Genomic DNA, 19,501 nt, shown 5'->3' with positions numbered 1-19,501 from the left:
AGCCACTGGACTCCCATATAAAGTAAGCTGAGTGAATAACAAGCTGTCTTGTAAGTGAAGTCAAACAGGTGCTCCAGCATTCCTTCTGACCTAACTGCAGAAAAGAAAGGTTAACACTTTCAGTCCTGCACAACCAGGCCACTGTGGTGCAACACACTGCTTGCTCCAACCTGCCGAGTGATGACACTTGAAAGACAAGTTTATGAAATTGGGTTCCCAGAATTCAGTTAAGCTGGCTTTGGTCTGTTCCAGACTAATATGAGCTTGTCTAGTTTAAAGGGTGGGTTCCCCCATTTCAAGAAGGGAAAAGAAGCAATCTGCTCTAACCTTTGCTACAGAATCCAAACAATGATTGCACTAAAGGATAAAAACTTTATTGCTATGTGAGCAAAACATTGTTTTTGGGGTTTTTTTCAGCTCAGTCACAAATAGACTATGGTGAATCATTTCTACTAAGGTGTCTTACATTAAATTCTATACATTTTAAAAAGGTTAATTTAATGCACAATGAAGACAATTAGACTTGTTTTTTTTTATTTCCTAACCATGTTTAAAGATCAAAGCAGTCCTATTAAAATAAAGACTCTATTGATCAATATAGAATTAACAAGTCCCACGGCTGTGTATGTGCTGAACTTAGATGGCACTTCTATCTCTTTCTTCCTCCTGGCACTCTCAGCATTTTCTGGCACCCTGTACCATGAATATAACATTAGCAGACTCAGTTTTTTCACTATTTGCCGAGTTCCCACCAATGCCACAACTCCCACCAGGAAGCGGCAAGCACCTAGTGCCACTGACAGTGCAGTCAGTGTGGGTAGGGGTACAGGTAACACCCCCTGCGGTTCAAAAGTCTGCCCCAGCTGTTCATTCACCCAGTATCCCACTGAGCAACCAGCACACACTCCCAGAATGGTGGTTGTATCCCCCCTTGTGGTGCTGTAATGGTCCAGCTCAGGGTATGTGAAGCTGAGGAAGAGGAGCAGGGACGGCACCACGATGGGCGAGAAGCGGCTGGTGAGCTGGAAGCGGTCGAAGATTTCCCAGTAAGGGTAGGTGAAGAAAATTAGGACAGCAGAGATGAAAACGCCACAGACAACATCCTGAAAGCAGAGTATTGGCAGAATTTGTTCAGAAAGACTTCAGATGATGACCTGGTTAAATTAGCTGCTCATCATTAAACGGTTCACTGGCTTATTGCTCCTGGTCAAAGTATACCTTACAAAACCAATACCTATTTTGATTTTTTTTTTTTTTAATTATTTTGTTCCCAACACTACTCTTCAACTGTCACAGCAGGGAGCAATTTATCCACCTCAATTCCATGGATCCAAACAGGAAGTGAGCATCCATTTATTTAGAAGCTCCAGCTCTCGGTCATTCCAAGCAGCGGCTCCAGCCTCTGAAGGCTTGACTGGTCATAACAGTTAAGCCAAGCTCTATGAGCTTTGTTGGACTAAGTGCTTAGGAAATTACTTCATAGTCACACATTTCACAAGCATTTAACCCTTTAACAGGATAGACGCAAGTAGGCTCATGTGTTATGTGACAGGCTGATCAACACATTCATAGTATCAACTGCCTCCTGTTATTAGAAAGTGATTTATGTCAATGGGATGCAACAACTTACCATCTGAGAGCACCTTGATTTACCACTGGTCACTATCTGACAGTGAGTGGCATTTCAATTTAACAACTTAAGAAATCATAACTACTTTCATAATGCCAGTTTTTAAATGTCTGTTCCTTTTTGTATATTGAGAGAAAAAAAATTATTTATTTTTATGAATGGGGTCTTTTTGATAAAAGTGTTTGATCAGTGTGTACTGAAACGACTGATAAACGCATTACTGTAATATTTCCAAGTTAAATAAATGAAACGTGCATCACTCTGACTCTAGAAGCGAAGCCTTAGACAGACACGCATATTAATTATAAATTTAGCTTTTGGCTTGAATGTTCCATGCCGTGATATCTACAGTGTGTAGATTTATACGTGTGTTGATGTGTGTGTGTGGGTGTGGCTCACCAAAACGGAGTGCATGCCAGTGTAGAGCCGGCTCAGACACACCAAGGACGACAGCGTCACTGCAAACAGTAGACCCACCTCAAACTGGAACTGAGGCACAGAAACACACATCAGTGACCTACACAACAGAGTTCTGTCTGTGCAGAATGATGCGTGCCTGCTAAACGTCTCCACTGTAAGTCCTCTGGGTTTTCATTTAGCACCTTTTTGCTGTTAGTTCGCCGTCAGACTATCCGTTCATCAATCCTCTCCACTTTGACGTTGGACTCCTCTCCCTGACAACTTTCTGCTCAGCCTGGCTGACGCACAGCCCGTCATCCACTCACTGCTCCTTTATTTATCAGCTGTCTCTCCCTCATCTCCCCCTCCCCTCTTTACGTATGGCAGTAGGTTTTATTTCCCCCCTCCATTTCAATAACAGAGAGAAGAAAGGCCTCATGTATTCATTCACCTCCTCCACCCTCCCCTCCTGTGCTCCCCTCTCCTCCTCCTTTCCTTTTTCCTCTGTCTTTTCCTGTCCTTTGCAGCTGGAAGCCTATTCAGTGGTAGTTCATGAAGAGAAGTTTTTTTTATGAATGGCCACAAAGGATGCCAGGGACAGGAGGGGGTCAGTCTGTGATTGACTGTCGTGACCTCTGACCTGGCTCTGGAACAGGCTGAGTTGCCCTGAGGACTTGGAGCTTTTCAGGAGCCTCTTGCAGCCTGCTACTCTTCTGTGGGTATACATACTCTTTTCTGTCAGGGGATTCCTTGAGGATTTTCAGGGCACAGTTATTTGCTCCACTGTACACAGTTGTCCTGGGTGTTGATCTGATTTCTCTGACCTCGAGGACAGCAAGCTACTCAAAATGATCTGACTACAAATCACTATGACAGCTCCAGAGGCCGTAAACTCCTCACTGAGGGATTTTGCATTTATGCTGTTCTTTACTACCACAAAGTGCTTGATCAAGACAGCCTATGACTGAGGCTTTGAGTGCTTTATTGAATTGGCAGCAGAGTGGGAGCAAAAATTAGGAAGAGTCAGAGGAGGAAGGAGAGAGGTGAGGAACTGGACTGACAGTCATTGACTCAGTCCAGTCTATCAGAGGATAAAACAGCAGCTCCATGGGCGTGGCTGATAGTGACTGATGGTGACTGCTAGCCCCGTGTCTCAAAGCCCATTGTCCAAAAGCTCAGTCAGGGCTGAGATGGACAGCAGGGACACTCCCTTCATTCAAATCTGCCATCAACAGACTTGCAGTGCCACAAATCAAATCTCGTTCTACAATGATTTTAGCAAAAATGCTAACACTAAATCTAAGAGAGAATGCATGAAACTTAAAAGCAACTCAACAGGTCTTCTAGGTACTTCAGTGTCACAATTGTCATTCAACATCCATTTAGCCAAAGCTAAGCTATAATGAAGTTGAAGAACATCATCTGTGATCATTTATGTTGGTTAATCAAGCCACACGGCAATAAGCTCTGTTTCAGTAATGACAAAACAGTTACAGTAATGTGAAAAATACATTCCATCCTCTCAGGACAAACATCTGGTTGATGATTATGATTTATGGACCTGATCATATCAGGTCCATAAATGAGTTCAATCCAACCTCAGATAAACAACAAAACTTGACATATTACACTGTGTCATTATTCATTGAACAAAAACTGAGACAAAACACAAGAGCAGGGTGTGAAGCCCACCCAATGAGCCAACGGCGTGTAGAACCACCTTTAGTAGCAATAACTTGAAGTCATGGTTTTCTGTGTGACGTTATCAGTCTCTCACATAATTGTGGAGGAATTGAGTCCCACTCTTCTTTCCAATGTTGTTTAATTTCATTGAGGTTTGCGGCATTGGTTTATGCACAGCTCTTTTAAGGTCCCACAACAGCGTTTAAATCAGGTTGAGGTCTGGATTTTCACTGGACCATTGCAACACCTTAATTATTTTCTTTTTTAGACATTCTGTTGTAGAGTTGCTGCTGTGTTTGGGATAATTGTCCTGTTGATGACCCAGTTTCAGCCAAGCTTTATCTGTCAGACAGATGGCCTCACATTTGATAATAATAATAATCTAGAATACTTTGGTATACAGAGGAGTTCATGGTGGACTCAATGACTGCAAGGTGCCCAGGTCCTGTGGGTGAATAATAAACCTAAATCATCAGCCCTCCACCACTGTGCTAGACAGTTGGTATGGGGTGTTTGTGCTGATATGCGATGTTTGGGTTTCTCCAAACATGCTACTGTGCATTATGACCAAATATTTCCACTTTGGTCTGGTCTTTGGTCTGAGATGTAGCTCTTGGGTTTTTTGTAGTGGAACTTGCTGGGATGTCCACTCCTGGGAGGATTGACAGCTGTCTTGAATGTTTTCAACTTTTAACTGAATTAAAAAATTAAAATGATCCGAATACTGCAGCAGTATCATTAATGACTATTCCTGCTCTTGACAGTGGCATTGTTTTCTTCTCGACTTTCGTGGTTGTACAGTAGCGGTAACCTTCACGTAGCAGCGCCACCTCTGTGACGGAGAAAAATCAATCAATTCCCATCCCTACTTACAGGGCAGTGTCTCTTCCACCACTGGGTAGATCTCATCACAGCATGGTCTATCTACAACCAGACCCTGTGTACAAAGACTTCCTGTTACTACCAGATCTTTCAGGAAGTGGTCACCAGAGGCGAGTGATGCATTGAGAGACTGCTTTGATGTCACAGACTGGGCTGTACTGCTGGAGGAAGAAGAAATGGACATTGACATGGACAGGAGGGTCAGCACCATCACTGACTACATTAACTTCTGTAGGGACACTGTGATTCCAGTCAGGACTGTAAGGTGCTATCCAAATAATAAACCATGGATCACCAGTGACATCAAAGACCTCCTGAACCAGAAAAAGAGGGCGTTCCAGAATGGGGATGGAGAAAGGCGGAGGAGTGTACAACAGGAGCTTAAAAAGACATTGCGTCGAGCTAAGGTGGAGTACAAGAAAAAAGTAGAGAGACAGCTGGAGAACAATAACACCAAGGAGGTGTGGAGGAGCATGAGGACTGTTGTGTCACAGAAGAATGTGGGAATTCACTCTGGTGAAAGACGACGAAGAAGCTTAGCTAGCGAACACGATGGATACTTTATTTGTAAGTAGGTGACAACCGTTCTCTCGTGCTGTTCCTGAGCTGCTGCCTGTTACATCATGAACACCCCATAACCTTTACAGTGCCATCTCCTGGAACAACCGTTAACAACATGCACCCCCAAAACAGCATAGGCGCTACACAGTACATTATGCTCTTATTATGTACTTTATACACCACAAGGACCATCACTGGATACAGACTAAAGAACTCTCAGTCTGTGGAACATGATGTGGACAGAGCCAATACTTTCAACCATTATTACAACAGGTTTGACAGTGTGGCTTTTTCCACCTCTGCTGCTGCTCCCTCCACCCCCACCACTACAGCTGCTTCCTCTATACTGCTTCCACTGCCCTGCTGTACTTCCACCTCAATGGCAACCTGCATCGCCAATCCTCCTCCTCCGCCTGACTGCACCTCCACCTCTGCAGCAACTGTCACCAACAGGCGTCTTCTGTCCAGCTGTACTTCCACCTCTACAGCAACTTCCACCGCCTGGTCTCCTGAGCCAAGCTACACCTCCACTTGTGCTGCAGCTTCCACCACCAGGCATCCTGAGCCCAGCTGCACCTCCATCTGTGCGGCAGCTTCCACTGCCAGGCCTTCTGAACCCAGCCACACCTCCACCACTGCGGCAGCTTCCACTGCCAGGCCTTCTGAACCCAGCCACACCTCCACCTCTGCGGCAGCTTCCACTGCCAGGCCTTCTGAACCCAGCTGCACCTCCACCTCTGCAGCAACTCCCACTACTAGCCCTCCTCTGTCCAGCTGCACCCCACCCTGATCTCTATGGTTGATAGCAACATCACTCCTGTCGCCATCCCTCCGCTACAACCTCTGTATCTAACTATAGAGGAGGTTGGAGCTGAGCTCAGGAGACTTAAGTTAGGGAGGGCTTCAGGCCCAGATGGAGTCTGTCCAAGGCTTCTGAGGGACTGTGCTGGTCAACTAGCAGTCTCTCTTCAGAGGCTCTTCAATATGAGCATTCAGATGGAAAAAGTCCCGGTACTGTGGAAAAATTCTTGTCTCATACTGGTGCCAAAATTAGGGCAACCAGTGGAGCTGAATGACTACAGACCGGTGGCTTTGACATCTCATATCATGAAGACCTTGGAGAGACTCCTTGTTCGTCGCATGAGATTGCAGGTTGCTGAGGCTCTTGATCCCCTCCAATTTGCCTACCAGAAACACATAAGAGTGGAAGACGCGAGTCTGTACATGTTGCATCGGGCATATGCTTATCTGGATGTGCCTGGTTCATATGTGAGAATCATGTTCTTTGACTTCTCCAGTGCCTTCAACACCATACAGCCTCCCATACTGAAAGACAAGCTGCTAGGTATGGGTGTGGCCCCCTCCCTGACATCATGGATTATAGACTATTTGTCTGCCAGACCACAGTATGTCAGGATGGGGAGATGTGTTTCTGGAACACTGGAATGCAGTACTGGTGCTCCGCAGGGTACTCTTTTGGCTCCTTTTCTTTTCACCCGGTAGAAATCGTACTTCAGGTACAACTCAGAGTCCTTCCACATTCAGAAGTATTCTGATGATACGGCTGTTGTTGTATGTGTGCATGGTGGACAGGAGAAGGAGTACAGGGACCTTGTGGAGGCCTTTACTGACTGGACCAAAAAGAACTGTTTGCTCCTGAACACCACCAAGAACAAAGAGCTGGTGGTGGACTTCAGGAGATCTAAAACCCCATACCAGTCAGACTGCATTGATGGAGGAGAGATAGAGACTGTTCAGACCTGCAAATACCTGGGGGTGGTGCTCGATAATAAACTGGAGTGGTCTGCCAACATAGACGTAGTGTACAGGAGGGGCCAGAGCCGTCTCTTTTTCCTGAGACGGCTCAGGTCCTTCAATGTCTGCAGTGATATGATGTGCATGTTTTATCACACTATCATTGAGAGTGCACTGTTCTATGCTGTTGTCTGCTGGGGGAGTTGCACTACAGACAAAAACTGTAGGCGCCTGGACAAACTGGTGAAAAAGGCTGGTTCTGTTGTAGGCAGAAGGCTAGACCCTCTCGGTGCTGTGGTGGAGAAACGGATGAGGAAGAAATTGTATTCTGTTTTGGAGAATAATAAACATCCTCTCCACAGTATCCTGGCAGGACAGAGGAGCATCTGCAGTGAGAGGCTCATCTCTCTGCGCTGCAGGACTGAGAGGTTCAGAAGGTCCTTTGTTCCCACAGCCATAAGGCTTTTTAACAGTGACTGCTGAGTTCTTCTCAAATTGATTGATTGATTTTTTTTATTTATTTGTTTATTTAGTCATTTATTATTATTATTAGTTAGTAGTAGTATTTTTTACTAGAATTGGTATTATTATTGTTGTTGTTAATACAATCATTGTAAATATTTAAAAATACATTGAGCTACTTGACTAATTTGAATTTCCCCCATTGGGAGATGAATAAAGTATTTTTCTATTCTTTATATGACATTATTGTTGTCATAAACTTGTGTTTCTCTTTCTCAGCAGGTATCCCTGGCCTGGTGTCATGGTACTGGTCGTCCCCTCTCTCCTGTCCTCTCAAACCCCAGCCGGTCGAGGCAGCTGGCCGGCCTTCCTGGTTCTGGTTCTGATGGAGGTTTCTTCCTGTTAAAAGGGAGTTTTTTTCTTTCCACCGTTGCCTCCTGCACGGTCAGGACGGGAAATTTAATTAAACCGATTGTTGATAGTCTGCATGATACTCACTTACTTACTCGCTTACTTGGCTGGTTTATTTTATACTAACTGGCATTACTATAAATATAACTATAATAAATTGGGTTGATTTGGATTGAACATGATTCTTATTGGTTTACAATGAACTTGGCTTTTAACTAGATTTAGATTTAATGGAATTTGCTTAGAGCAATGACATCACACATGTTTTGAATTGGCGCTATATAAACAAACTGAATAAGATTTAACTGTAGTAGTAGTAGTAGACTGTATTTTGCTCTGTATGTAAGAGAAATATATGACCCATTTGCAGCACTAGATGGACTTTGTGGTAAGTCAGGAAATAGATGACAATAAAAACAAAACAAACCAAAAAAATTAAACCATAAACAAAGTATTGGTATACAATACCAGTCAAAAGCTTTTTAAGTTTTGAGTGGATGTGTGGACTTTTGACTGGGAGTGAAGATATAAATGTGTGGTCAGGATGAATAAATATTCTGCCTTCATGGGCAACTAGACAGTCTGCACCTAACTGAGTGAAATTCCTAATCGAGAACAGTTCCCTCAGAACCAAATATGGAAATGTTACAGTAGTCAAAGTCAATTACCCTTTAGGGATGAAAAATGTTTTCAGAAAAATGTAACGGGAATCCATACAGTACTTTGAAGACATATTCCATGTGTGGTTGTAGACATACTGACAGTGAAAAAGCCATAAATAGAGCTGTGTGGCCTCTTTTGGACATACAGTAAGTCAGCCCATTTTTTAATGGAGACTCCAGAAAATGGTGAAAGTTTATAAAATCTAGTTTCAGCTGAATATAAACCTAATACATGCTACTTTTATTTATCCTCCGTGGCTCATAATGAACAATGACACCTTGAAGCTGGTTTGCTGTTTCGTGACATCTGCCTGCTCATGCTCACCTGTATTCTGGAGGGAGCGCTGAGTAAAAGTGTGAAGGAGATGGCAGTTGCAGCCATGGCGTGGGTGGAGGGTAGTCCATACTCTGCATCCACACGCGTTTCCAGTTTGACCACAGGTGGTGAGGGAGGGCGAGGCAGCTTCAGTACATCTTTCATCACTTGGCCAGCATACATCACCAACTAGAGGAGACAGGTGTTGTGTGGTGACTTTTTGGTTCAACACTAAATCCCATCACTCACTGTAAACGATATACTTTAGAAATGCTCACCGAATGTGAAAAATTCTACAGCATCTTTACTAAGACCAGAGAAGAATATGAAGGAAAAGAATGATAAGATCAAAAGTAAAAAGGCTGACCAGTCTGCTTTAAAACTGACCGTACCCCGTTATTAAAAAATATTCCAAGTTAATTGAAAAAAAAAAGCAAAACAAAACTGCCCCATATGAGGAGCTGCTGCAGCCGTACAGTAACGACATTCACTTAAATTCAGTTCAATCTTATTCATATAGCGCCAAATGTTACAACAAATGTCATCTCGAGGGTCTTTTCAATCTTACAATCCAATCCAAGCCAATTACAATCCAACTCAATGTAATACAATCATAGTCCTATTAAATCCATTTAATTAAATTCCAAATTAGTCCAATTCTTACATCCAGAGACAATTAAAAGAAGAGTGTGAAAAAAAGGGTGAGACAGAGGGCTCCTCACACAGTGACACAATAATTGTTGTGTGTGTGTTTGGGGGGTGCTGCCTATTCTCTTTCATGAGATCCCAGCAGCACTGGGTCAGGCACCCTGTTCCAGCTCTAGGTTTATTTAAAGCTCTGCCTTGTATATTTAATGAATGGCTGTCTTAGTGAGGCACATGGAGGCAGAGCGCACAGAGGCAGCACGATGCTAATGTGTGTGTTTAAGGGAGAGAACAGAGAGGCTGTTATTACTATCTCACTAACAGGAAGTGCTTGTTACCATGGTGAATACTTGAAAGTACATCTATTAACCCACAGTTAATTCAGTAACTTGATATAGAGATACAGAGATCTTTCCCTGCAAATGCATCCTGAGATTGGACAAGATTTGAGCAGGGCGCAGGGACATGTTCCCTTTCACTAAGGTTTAGAATTTATGGTGATAACGATGATGATGAGACACTCTATATCCTAGTTCAAACCAAAGACAATGGATAGAACTGGAGTTATACCAAACATGAAAAAATTAATTAAGGAGAAGAATAGCAATCTGAAGGGAGCTTCAAAAGCACGGTTTTAAAATGGCTGACATATGCAATCCAGTGGTCAAATTACTAATACAGTACTGTGAAAAAATTGCCATTACGACCATTTATCCTACAATAACAGAGTTTCCAAAGTAAATTGGAGAATTGATATTCGTAAACTGCAGAAAAATGTGGATTATTGACTACCAGACAAACAGACCACAGTTTTTGAGACTGAAGGGTTCTGTGTCTGAGAAGGTGGTCAGCACAGGAGCACCACAGGGGACTGTAACAGTTTCTCTTCACTCTGAGTCCTGTCATCTACAGAAATACTCAGATGACTCTGCAGTTGTTGGCTGCGTCAGTGATGGAGAACAGGCTGAGGACAGGGAACTGCCCAATCACTTTGTGAAATGATGTGGGAACAATCACCTCCTCTTCAATACAAACAAAAGAAAAGAGATGATTGTTGATTTAAGGAGGACCGGGAATGAGCCAAACACTGTCTCCACCCTGGAAGAAGAGCTGGAGGTGGAAATGCAACACTCTGTCTACAAGAAGGGACAGAACAGACTTACTTTTTGGGGAAAAATGTCTGCATCAAAATTTTGTATATCTTCTACAACTCTGTGGAGGAAAGTGCAATCTGCTCTGCAGCATCTATTGGGGCAGCAGCATCAGAACCAGAGACTCAAAGAAACTGAACAAACTGATAAAGAAGGCAGGCTCTGTGCTGGGGACTGCTTTGGAGCCCCTGAGGATGACGGTAAAAAGAAGAATTCTGTAAAAGTCAATGATCATAAAGAACAACACTGACCACCCGCTTCATAACATCGTGTTGAGAGAACAAAGCATGTTCAGTCAGAGGCTTCTTCAGCTCTGCTGTAGCACAGAATGATACAGAGTTCCTGGGGTTCCTTCCTTTCAGCAGCAATAACTCTACACATTGACAGCTCATCATGATTGTTGAGGGAAAAAAAGATACTTACCTTATAATCCCACTGGAAATTTATAATATTTTCTAATTTAATTTAACTTATTTTTCCATATTCATTTAATTCTATTTTATTTTGCAAAACAACAATCATTCTTGTAACCCTAGTTGGACATATTAGGCAGTAATATGAATATTGTCTGATCATGTCTGATTATTGACTGATCACCTTGTTTTTTTTTTTAAATAGAATTAATATATCCGAGTGTAGAAACAATCTTGAAGGACCAATATGAATATAAATTAATTTGTTTTATTGATTACAACTGGATTATAATGAATTGGACTGGATTGAACTGGACTGTATCTATAAAGTGCCTTCAGATGTAATTTGTTGTGAACTGGCATGTTAATAATAATAAAACTGAATTGAATTGCTGCAGCACTGATGATATTCCATCTGTTCATATTCCAAGTGTCACTCAATGAGCTAAATAAGTTAAATGAAATAAAGGAGACAGTTAAGCCTCAATTCGATACAACCTTGTTCTGAAATTTAAAAAAAAGACTGAGGACCTATTTTCTCAGTCATGTTCAAATGTTTCATTACAGAGGACAGCACAGAGCACTCTACACAACATAAATTTATGTTCAACATAAGTTACAAAAACACAAGTAGACAAAGCTTCCTACAACACTGCTAATGGCCTATTCATGTTTCAAAAGTGTGAGACAAACTCCACACTTCAAATATAAAGTGTGAGGTATTATAAATGCAGCATACAAAGGCAGTTTTAGATGACAAAGCCTAATTTTAGATTTTTGGTTGATCCTGCTGCTCTACGTCAGTGTTAAAAAGACAAGCAAGTCAGCATAGCTCCTGAGGTATTATGGCCCATTAAAGCTTGCACTGAGATATCCATCTGTGTCCCTCTTACCCAACGAAGAGTGAAGGATTTATGTACAGTCTCCTAAAAATCCAACAGCATTGACAGCTTATAATGATTGTACATCTGATGCTGATTGGCGGATAGTTAACTCAGTCATCCACTTTTATATAGAGAGCACATTTAAAACAACAGAAGCAGAAAGCAGTGCTTTCCGTATAGGATGGTGAAAGAAATTAAATTGAGAAACATTTTGAATGCCGTAGATAATTGATAACACAACACTGAAATTGTGACACAGAGTAAAAACAAAACCAGTAAAGGAATTAAATCAATCAACAAAACATTTTAAATATATATGAAATTTGAGACATAAATACATACAAATACATTTTAGATAAAGCTGCCACTAATCAATCAATATGATTAACAAAAAACAAGAGTTAAAAGCAAGAGAAAGCAGCAGTATTTAAATCTTCAGCTGCTGGATAGGAATATTCAGCTCTGATCCACGATGAAATGACTCTAAAACCATCAATAAAATGTGCTGCCTGTGAAAACACTAGGCACTTCAAAGATACAGTCCAATTCAAGCCAATTACAATCCAATTCACTGCAATACAGTCATAATACAGTCAAATCTAATTAACTAAATTCCAAATGAGTCCAATTCACACAGAGCCAATGAAAAAAAAAGAAAGTAGTCTAGCTTAGGAAACCAACAGATTGCACCGAAACTTCTCTTTGATCCACTCCCCCGTCCTGAGCGTGCATGAGGCGACTGTGGAAAGAAAAAACTTTCTTTTAACAGGAAGAAACCTCCAAGCTCCTTCCATCTGAACCAACAATCTTCAACTTGAATACTGAAATCAAGTTTTTTGGTATTTTTATATTCAATTCAAAAGTTACAAAGTTGTCTGAATTATTGTGAATAAATGATGACTGACAAATTAATTAAGCACAGCCCATATCATATAAGAAGGCAAATTATTAAGTACAATTATCAAACACTAAACCCAACACTAACTACCAGTGACAATAATACAGTTTATGTGATATCTAACTAAGCAGATCTTTTGGTCTGGTTGTAACATGAATCCAGTTTATTAAGTAACCATCTCCTCAGCAGTGAACAGAGTAATCCAAATTATCTGAAAGCAGAGAACAATAAGTGGTTTGTCCTAGAGCAAAGTCTTTCCGCCTGTCCTTTTGTCTCGCATAAATAGAAACTTTATTATTAAAATATTTGCATCTGAACCTACACAGATCCTGACAGAACAAGTGGTACAAAGGAGTGGTTGATGAGAGACAATGGTAACCCCCCCCCATCTTCACACACTGAGTCTGCTCACTAGCTCTTGTGCTTGAATGATATGATACACCCCCGTTCCTGCTCTTACCATCTACACAAACATCACATTCAGCTGCCTCCAGAGAAGCCATCTCTCCACTGCCTCACTGGTGCCTTTGTAACATTCACATCAAAAGAGCTGACCCAGAGACAGTCTGGTCACATTAACAGAAGAGTTAAAGACCGTCTGACCTTGTGAATAAGTATATTGATCGAGGCCAGAGCAGCTTTGGACTTTGATCTGTCAACATGAGGATGGGACTGAGTGTTGATTGTGTGTATATATAAAGAAGGCAGGGTGTTGCGGGTCATTGTTTGTAAGAAAAGAAACATGTGATTCTTCCACAGGGACATGATCAATGGCTGGTTTTGTTACTAGCTGTCTCCAAAGTACTGCAGAACAAACCTCTGACAATGGAATTACACTTGAAAATAAAAGCAAAGGAAAGTTGGCGACTAAACAACTGCGAATAACATTTTACATCAGAAAAAGAGTCAACTTTACTGACTGGAGAAAAGCATAGAGCTTGTTCCTCCGTATAAAGACTGACTGACAGGTGTGCAGCAACTTAATCTTCAGGGGTTTTCTTTTTATGAATGGAGCTTTACTTTTTGATAAAAAGAAAACAATAATCAAGACTGTAGTATACGGTTAAGAATGTATATCGGTCATTCATTATCAAAGACGATTCACATATTGGCTCCAGATGTAAACACACTCACTTGGTTTGTACATTCATTGGTGTTGAAAGTTCCAAAATGTGTTTTAGGTTGCTAAAGCCTTAACTTCCTGTCAGCGATCATGATCACCACCAGCTGGTAGCTTCTTTGTGTCAACATTATAAGGCTTCATTTGGCAGCAGTCACTGAGCAGGCCAATTTACATTTTCAGGGTCGTAATTCAGTAGAAGAAGTGGTGGATGATGGAAGACTACCAAAATATTCTTCATAATGACCTGAAATCATCAACTAGACAATCTGGAGCTTGGTCAAAATGAAATCCTCCAACAGAACAATGAGCCCAGCCGGAAATAGAAGCCGGCTGTGGGGTAGATAATGCAGGTCAGTAATATGCTTTTGGAGCGGCCATCTCACAGTCTTCACCTCAGTCCTCCTGGAAATGTGTGGACGTGTGTCAGGAAACCAATAAACTTAAACTAACTCTGCTAATTGTTCAGAAATCAGTGGACAAATACCCAACCAGACTTTAATCAGAAGCTTTTTGCATGATTTAGTTTTAACATGGGGTCTGTGTTACACTTAAAGCATTTTGATATCTCATTTTGCTCATTTTCCATTTCTGTAGCCATTCTGTGTCTCTGTGTGGTGATTTTGTATCTCTTTGTTCACGTCTCTTCTTTTCCTCATGCTAGTATTTTTGTGCCTTCTTCTGGAATATATACACTATCTTATTTCTGGGATTTAACCTGGGGGCCACCTGACTTCATCCATCCCTGTGTTGCCTGTGCTCAGAAGCTCTCTCCATAATCTGCTCATACATTTGCTCACCGTTGCCAACGGGACCACCCCCAATCCAATAATCACCTCAATAGTGATCATCTGTGTCCCCACTCTCAGTCTTATCATAGCTGATGAGTTGTTTACAGTTTTTGTTGAAGTTTCAAGCACCTGCAGCAGCAGAGGACTGGAGTTACTATTCCAATGCAAACTAGTCTTATTTATGTCATAACAGGATAAATGACAAACAGGTTTTCTAATGTTAGGCCAACCACAGAAGTAGCTGATCCAGGACAGGGGAGAACCCTACAGCTTGAACAGTTCTGTATTCTGGGAATGGAAGTACTTCAGAATCTGTGAATACAGCTTCTGTACACACCAGTGTTTTGGAATCCAGTGAAAATAGTCTACAACCATATTTTTGAAAATAAATAAATCGGGACACTGTGTAAAATGTAAATAAAAACAGAGTGCCGTGATATATGTTAATTTATTCACAATATAGAAACATAGAGAACATATCAAATATTGAAAGTTAAACATTTTACTATTTCCTGAAAAATATTAGCTCATCTTGAATTCGATGGCAGCAACACATCTCAAAATATTTTGGACAGGTCCATGTTTCCCACTGTGTAGCATCCTGTCTTCTCTTAATAGCAGTCTGTAAACATCTGGGAACCGAGGAGTGCAGCTGCAGGACCTTTGGGAGAGGAATGTTGTCCCATTCTCCTGAGTTACTGAGCCCATGTAGGGATTTCCAGGACAGAATCATGTCTGTTTTTAATGCAGTGCTGCCTGAGGGTCTGAAGATTACTGGCATTCAACATTATTTTCAGCTGTATCCCTTGTTCACAAAGACGTCTCTAGATTCTCTGAAACTTTTGATAAAATTATGGACAGTAGAGGAACATTTTTCTGAAATTGCTCCACAGTTTGTAGACATTTTATTTCTTCAGATTTCTGAACATCTGTCCAGAAACAGAGAGACTCTGCCTCTCTAAGGTGCATGTACTCTCTTTTTATACTCAAACATGTTACTGACCTGTTGACAATTGACCTAATTAGTTGCAACATTTTCCTCCAGCTGTTTCCTTTTGGAACTACTTACTTTTGCAGTCTTTTGTGTGTCCCAACTTTTAAGACGTGTTCCTGCCGTCATGTTCAAGATGAGCTGAAATTTTTCCTAAAATGATGAAATGTTTCACTCTTTTACATCTTTTATTGTGAATTAAATATTGGTTTATGAGATTTGAATCTATTTACATTCTACAGTGTCCCACCTTTTAGTGGAATTGAGGTTTTACTTAACATGTTAGTCTATGCTTTTTGTTTCATTATGCTAAAGCAAAACTTTTTTTAAAGTGTATTCCAAACACAGCACAGTAGGTGTATGATTTACATAACACTGCAGTATGTGACAACAATGCAACACTGCAGTGTAATTCATGACCATATGTTTCATGAGGCTGCTGTTTTCTAAGTCAGCCAAAGTCACTCTGCAAGTGAGACCAAAAAAGTGCAAGGACACAAGGCTACATGTGTGTATATGTTACTGAGGTTGTTTGCATGAGGAGTTGCCACATGTTTATCTTAATCTTTAACTCTGATTCATTTCTATCTTGTTTTCCTTCTTTTTTTTCTGTAAAGCCCCTTGGGTTACATCTTAATAGTGCTGCGTGGAGTTGAGTTGAGGTCTCTGTGAACCTTAGCTAACTCTACCAACACAATGCAGAGTGCTGTAAAAAGTCAGAGGTGTAGGGTGATGCTCCCTGAGGGCTGACAGACCAAATGGTTGGTCCAGAGATAGGGGGGGGCACTGTGGAAAGCTGGTAATGTCTAACTAGAGGGCGGGCAATGAGTGTGTTTAGCAGGCGACATGGGGAGTGTGAGCATGTGTGTGTTGCAGTTTATGTGTATGTTTGAAAGAAGTTCACACGGGGGCATGGTGCTGCCAGGATTCCAGAAGAATGGCATCTCTTCCCCTGGGGGTCCAAACACGGGGTTCAGACACAGGGCACCTAAGTGCTCAGGGCAGGGACACAAAGAGCACAAAAACACACTGCCCATCACACACACTGTGTGAGTGAGGGTGCATGGCTGTCTGAGCGTCACTTAAAGTGTCATAGTGACTCTTCCAGGGACTGCATTTCACATGTTGGTCATACTTTACTGGATTCTGTCAGAATAAGCATCTAAAACAGAGATCCAGCAGTCTTTATTTGTGATGTGTCCTCATTTGTGGCCTCTTACTATGTCAGGGGCCATGGTCAGGCTGGCCCCTGTGTCTCCCTCGGCCTGAGGATATATAGACTCTGTGGTGTCAGAGACAGGTCACTGGAAGGGGGAGAGGGATGAAAGCAAGCTTAAAAAGTGAAGAGAAGGAGATAGAGCAGCAGACGAGAAGAGAGGTGGCATTGTGAAGGAGATGGACTTCAGACCTGATTTGTGCAAACTGAGGTGAAATAACTGACACACACACCAACACACAGCGCTCTCACTCTCTCTGACTTACAGTCCATATGTTGACAAGGCGACGGCAAAGGAAAGGATCCAGACTCCAGTGTATGCACGGCAGACAGGTGATGTAAAATATTTCATGACCTAGGCCAGCTGAGAACAGGAAGAGGCAGTGCAGCAGCCAGTTCCTCACCTCATATTGATGCTTGCTGCAGTCCTGCAAGGAATAAATAAAAGTTAACAGGAAACAGGATGGAACCTGGTGCTGAAAGACAGACTCTGGATTGGTTTCAGAAAATACCCTTTTCTGTAGCTTCTTCATAATACATTTATTAATTTTTACAAGACCCATGAAAGCAATTCTATAAGACAATTATACTCCTTTTACTTACTCAATTAACTGCAATCTATTACTTTTTTAGACTGTGTCAAGAACAAAAACTAAGCTGAAATGCAAAAGCAGTATGTGAAAAACTAGAGGGTAAGTAGCAGCCAGCCAGGTGCTGCTGATCAATGCACCGATTGATTGATCATCAGTAAATGTGAGCAGAAGTTTTGTCAGTTTGCTGGTCTGGAGCACTCAGGTGTGTTGTAACACAATGCCAAGGAGGAAAGACATCAGCAATGTTGAAATCAGCAATGAGCAAGCAACTGTTGATGCCCATCAATCTGGGAAGGGTTAGATGGCCATTTCCAAACTATTTGGAGTCCATCATTCTGCAGAGGAAAACATTATTTTCCTCTGTAGACCTTGACCTCTTCTTCTGGGTTTGCCTCTTTTCATATCTGTAGTACTTCATAGCCCTCAGAGCACCTTATGAGAGTATACGGTGAATAGCCTGAGAGCTCAGACTACACAACAAACTGATCCCTCTATTAGTTGCAGTGTCGTCACAAATCATATGTTGGACTGGTCAAAGTTGTTAAAACAGGTACCAAGTGCTGCTGGCCAGTTAAAACCACCACTGAGTGCCCACATCATAATTCCTTCATCCCAGAATAAACTCTGGATTTCACAATTAATTGTAAGTTGTTTTTTTTAGCGACTAACAGTAAGAATTGTTGCTTGTATGGCCAATATTTCACCGATGTTTGTTTTTGTAACGACTGTTTAAGATACTGTACTGGTGGTGCATTCAAAGACAAACGGGAAATTAGAGATTCTAACTTCTGACTGGTAAAAAAAATTAAGGTAAATTCGAAGTCACATTTCCTCGTCTGGAAATAAACACTACACAAAGTCCCGAATAAGCATTATTGGCTCAATTATTTCTTCAGTTAAGTGAACTATATAACTAATTATGAGGTTTAACGTTGAAATCAAAGCAAAGACCAAAAAGCTTAAACCTCCGAGGTACAGTGAATGTAGCATCATCTGAGGTTGAAGTTAGATGGAGGTACAGAGGGAGGAGGCTGAATGACCTTGTAAAATGACACGGGTTTCCCCTGAAAATCTGAGCAGCTCACTGGATGTCACATTTCCATAAGGGTTATTCTTTTTCGTCTGAGTTTTTAAGTTGGTACTGACTTAGACAGTCAAATATATGCAGTAGTTACCTGTAGTCTCTTCGCCACTCTGATGATACATCTATGATATCATCAAGTTTATTTTCTACAACCGTAAAGATATTTAACAGCTGTTTGGCTCTCACTCTCTAAAACATACTGAAGCTGCTGAGGCTAAAAACAAGCTGCTTGTCATAGACAGCAGTTTGAGGATCTTGTGACTGGCATAAGCAACCTGTCAAACGAGAAAAGCCAGTCACGTGTTGGTCAATCTTCAAATAAATCTAACGCTTTGTCTAAGGATTATATTTAATCTAGTGCGTGTTTAAGTCTAATTTCCTAATTTCCAGTAATGACAGACAGTGTCAGTTGAGGAGGCTTTTTAAACTAAGGTAGAGGCCTGATACAAAAAATATTTGATGTTTAAATCGTGTCTGATGTCGGAATCAACTGCACATTAACTCTTCTGAGCCATATTGCAGCCAACATTTAGACTGGATCATTTTCATTTTGATTTGAAGGACTCACACCAGCAGTACATCCGTTCTCCTTGTATTGATGGTTCCAGTTGCTGTCCTGGTGGTCCCATCTTCTCCTCAGCTGTCCACGTGCCTTCTCCCAGTTGGTTGGGGCTCCATTTGGAGCTCGTGTCCTCCCACAGCAGTGACGCGAGGCTTCGACGAGAAAAAGTCCGCATCTTCTCTGGAACCTTGCCACGAGCTCCGGGGCCTGGAGGTAAGCCAAGAGTTCCTGCATGTCGAGGGAACTAGGCAAAAGGTGGGAAGTGTGTGCGAGTGGTCTGTGTGTTTTCAGTGCAAGGCTGCCATGGAAAATGACATATCTGACGAGGTAGATCGCAACCCAGGTGCTGCTGCTGTGTTTCCCAGGTGAGCGGGGCGGGGCTACAACAGGGC

The 19,501-nt window shown here is 41.7% G+C and overlaps 1 protein-coding gene across 1 annotated transcript; it reads right to left on the bottom strand.

Annotated features, from left to right (window-relative positions):
• Positions 1-358: 358 nt before the first annotated feature.
• On the bottom strand, positions 359-19,476 carry sgpp2 (sphingosine-1-phosphate phosphatase 2). Its single transcript, XM_075474025.1, has 5 exons — positions 19,116-19,476; positions 17,137-17,298; positions 8,771-8,950; positions 2,030-2,119; positions 359-1,103 (listed from the first exon to the last, which is right to left on the bottom strand). The coding sequence occupies exons 1-5, from the start codon at positions 19,341-19,343 to the stop codon at positions 558-560; spliced, it is 1,206 nt and encodes a 401-aa protein (XP_075330140.1). The 5' UTR covers positions 19,344-19,476; the 3' UTR covers positions 359-557.
• Between the last annotated feature and the right edge of the window lie 25 nt (positions 19,477-19,501).

This window comes from Odontesthes bonariensis, chromosome 9 (genome assembly GCF_027942865.1).
Source record: "Odontesthes bonariensis isolate fOdoBon6 chromosome 9, fOdoBon6.hap1, whole genome shotgun sequence".
NCBI classification, from domain to species: Eukaryota; Metazoa; Chordata; class Actinopteri; order Atheriniformes; family Atherinopsidae; genus Odontesthes; species Odontesthes bonariensis.
The sequence above is the reverse complement of the archived record's forward strand: the minus strand, read 5'-3'. Positions and strand labels throughout refer to the sequence as shown.

Coding starts and splice junctions, on each gene's coding strand:
- sgpp2 (XM_075474025.1), bottom strand. CDS start 19,343: ATGCAGGAACTCTTGGCTTACCTCCAGGCCCCGGAGCTCGTGGCAAGG. Junction 2,120..8,770: donor GCGCTCCCTCCAGAATACAG/GTGAGCATGAGC, acceptor TCTGTGCCTCAG/TTCCAGTTTGAGGTGGGTCT. Junction 1,104..2,029: donor CTGGCATGCACTCCGTTTTG/GTGAGCCACACC, acceptor CTCTGCTTTCAG/GATGTTGTCTGTGGCGTTTT.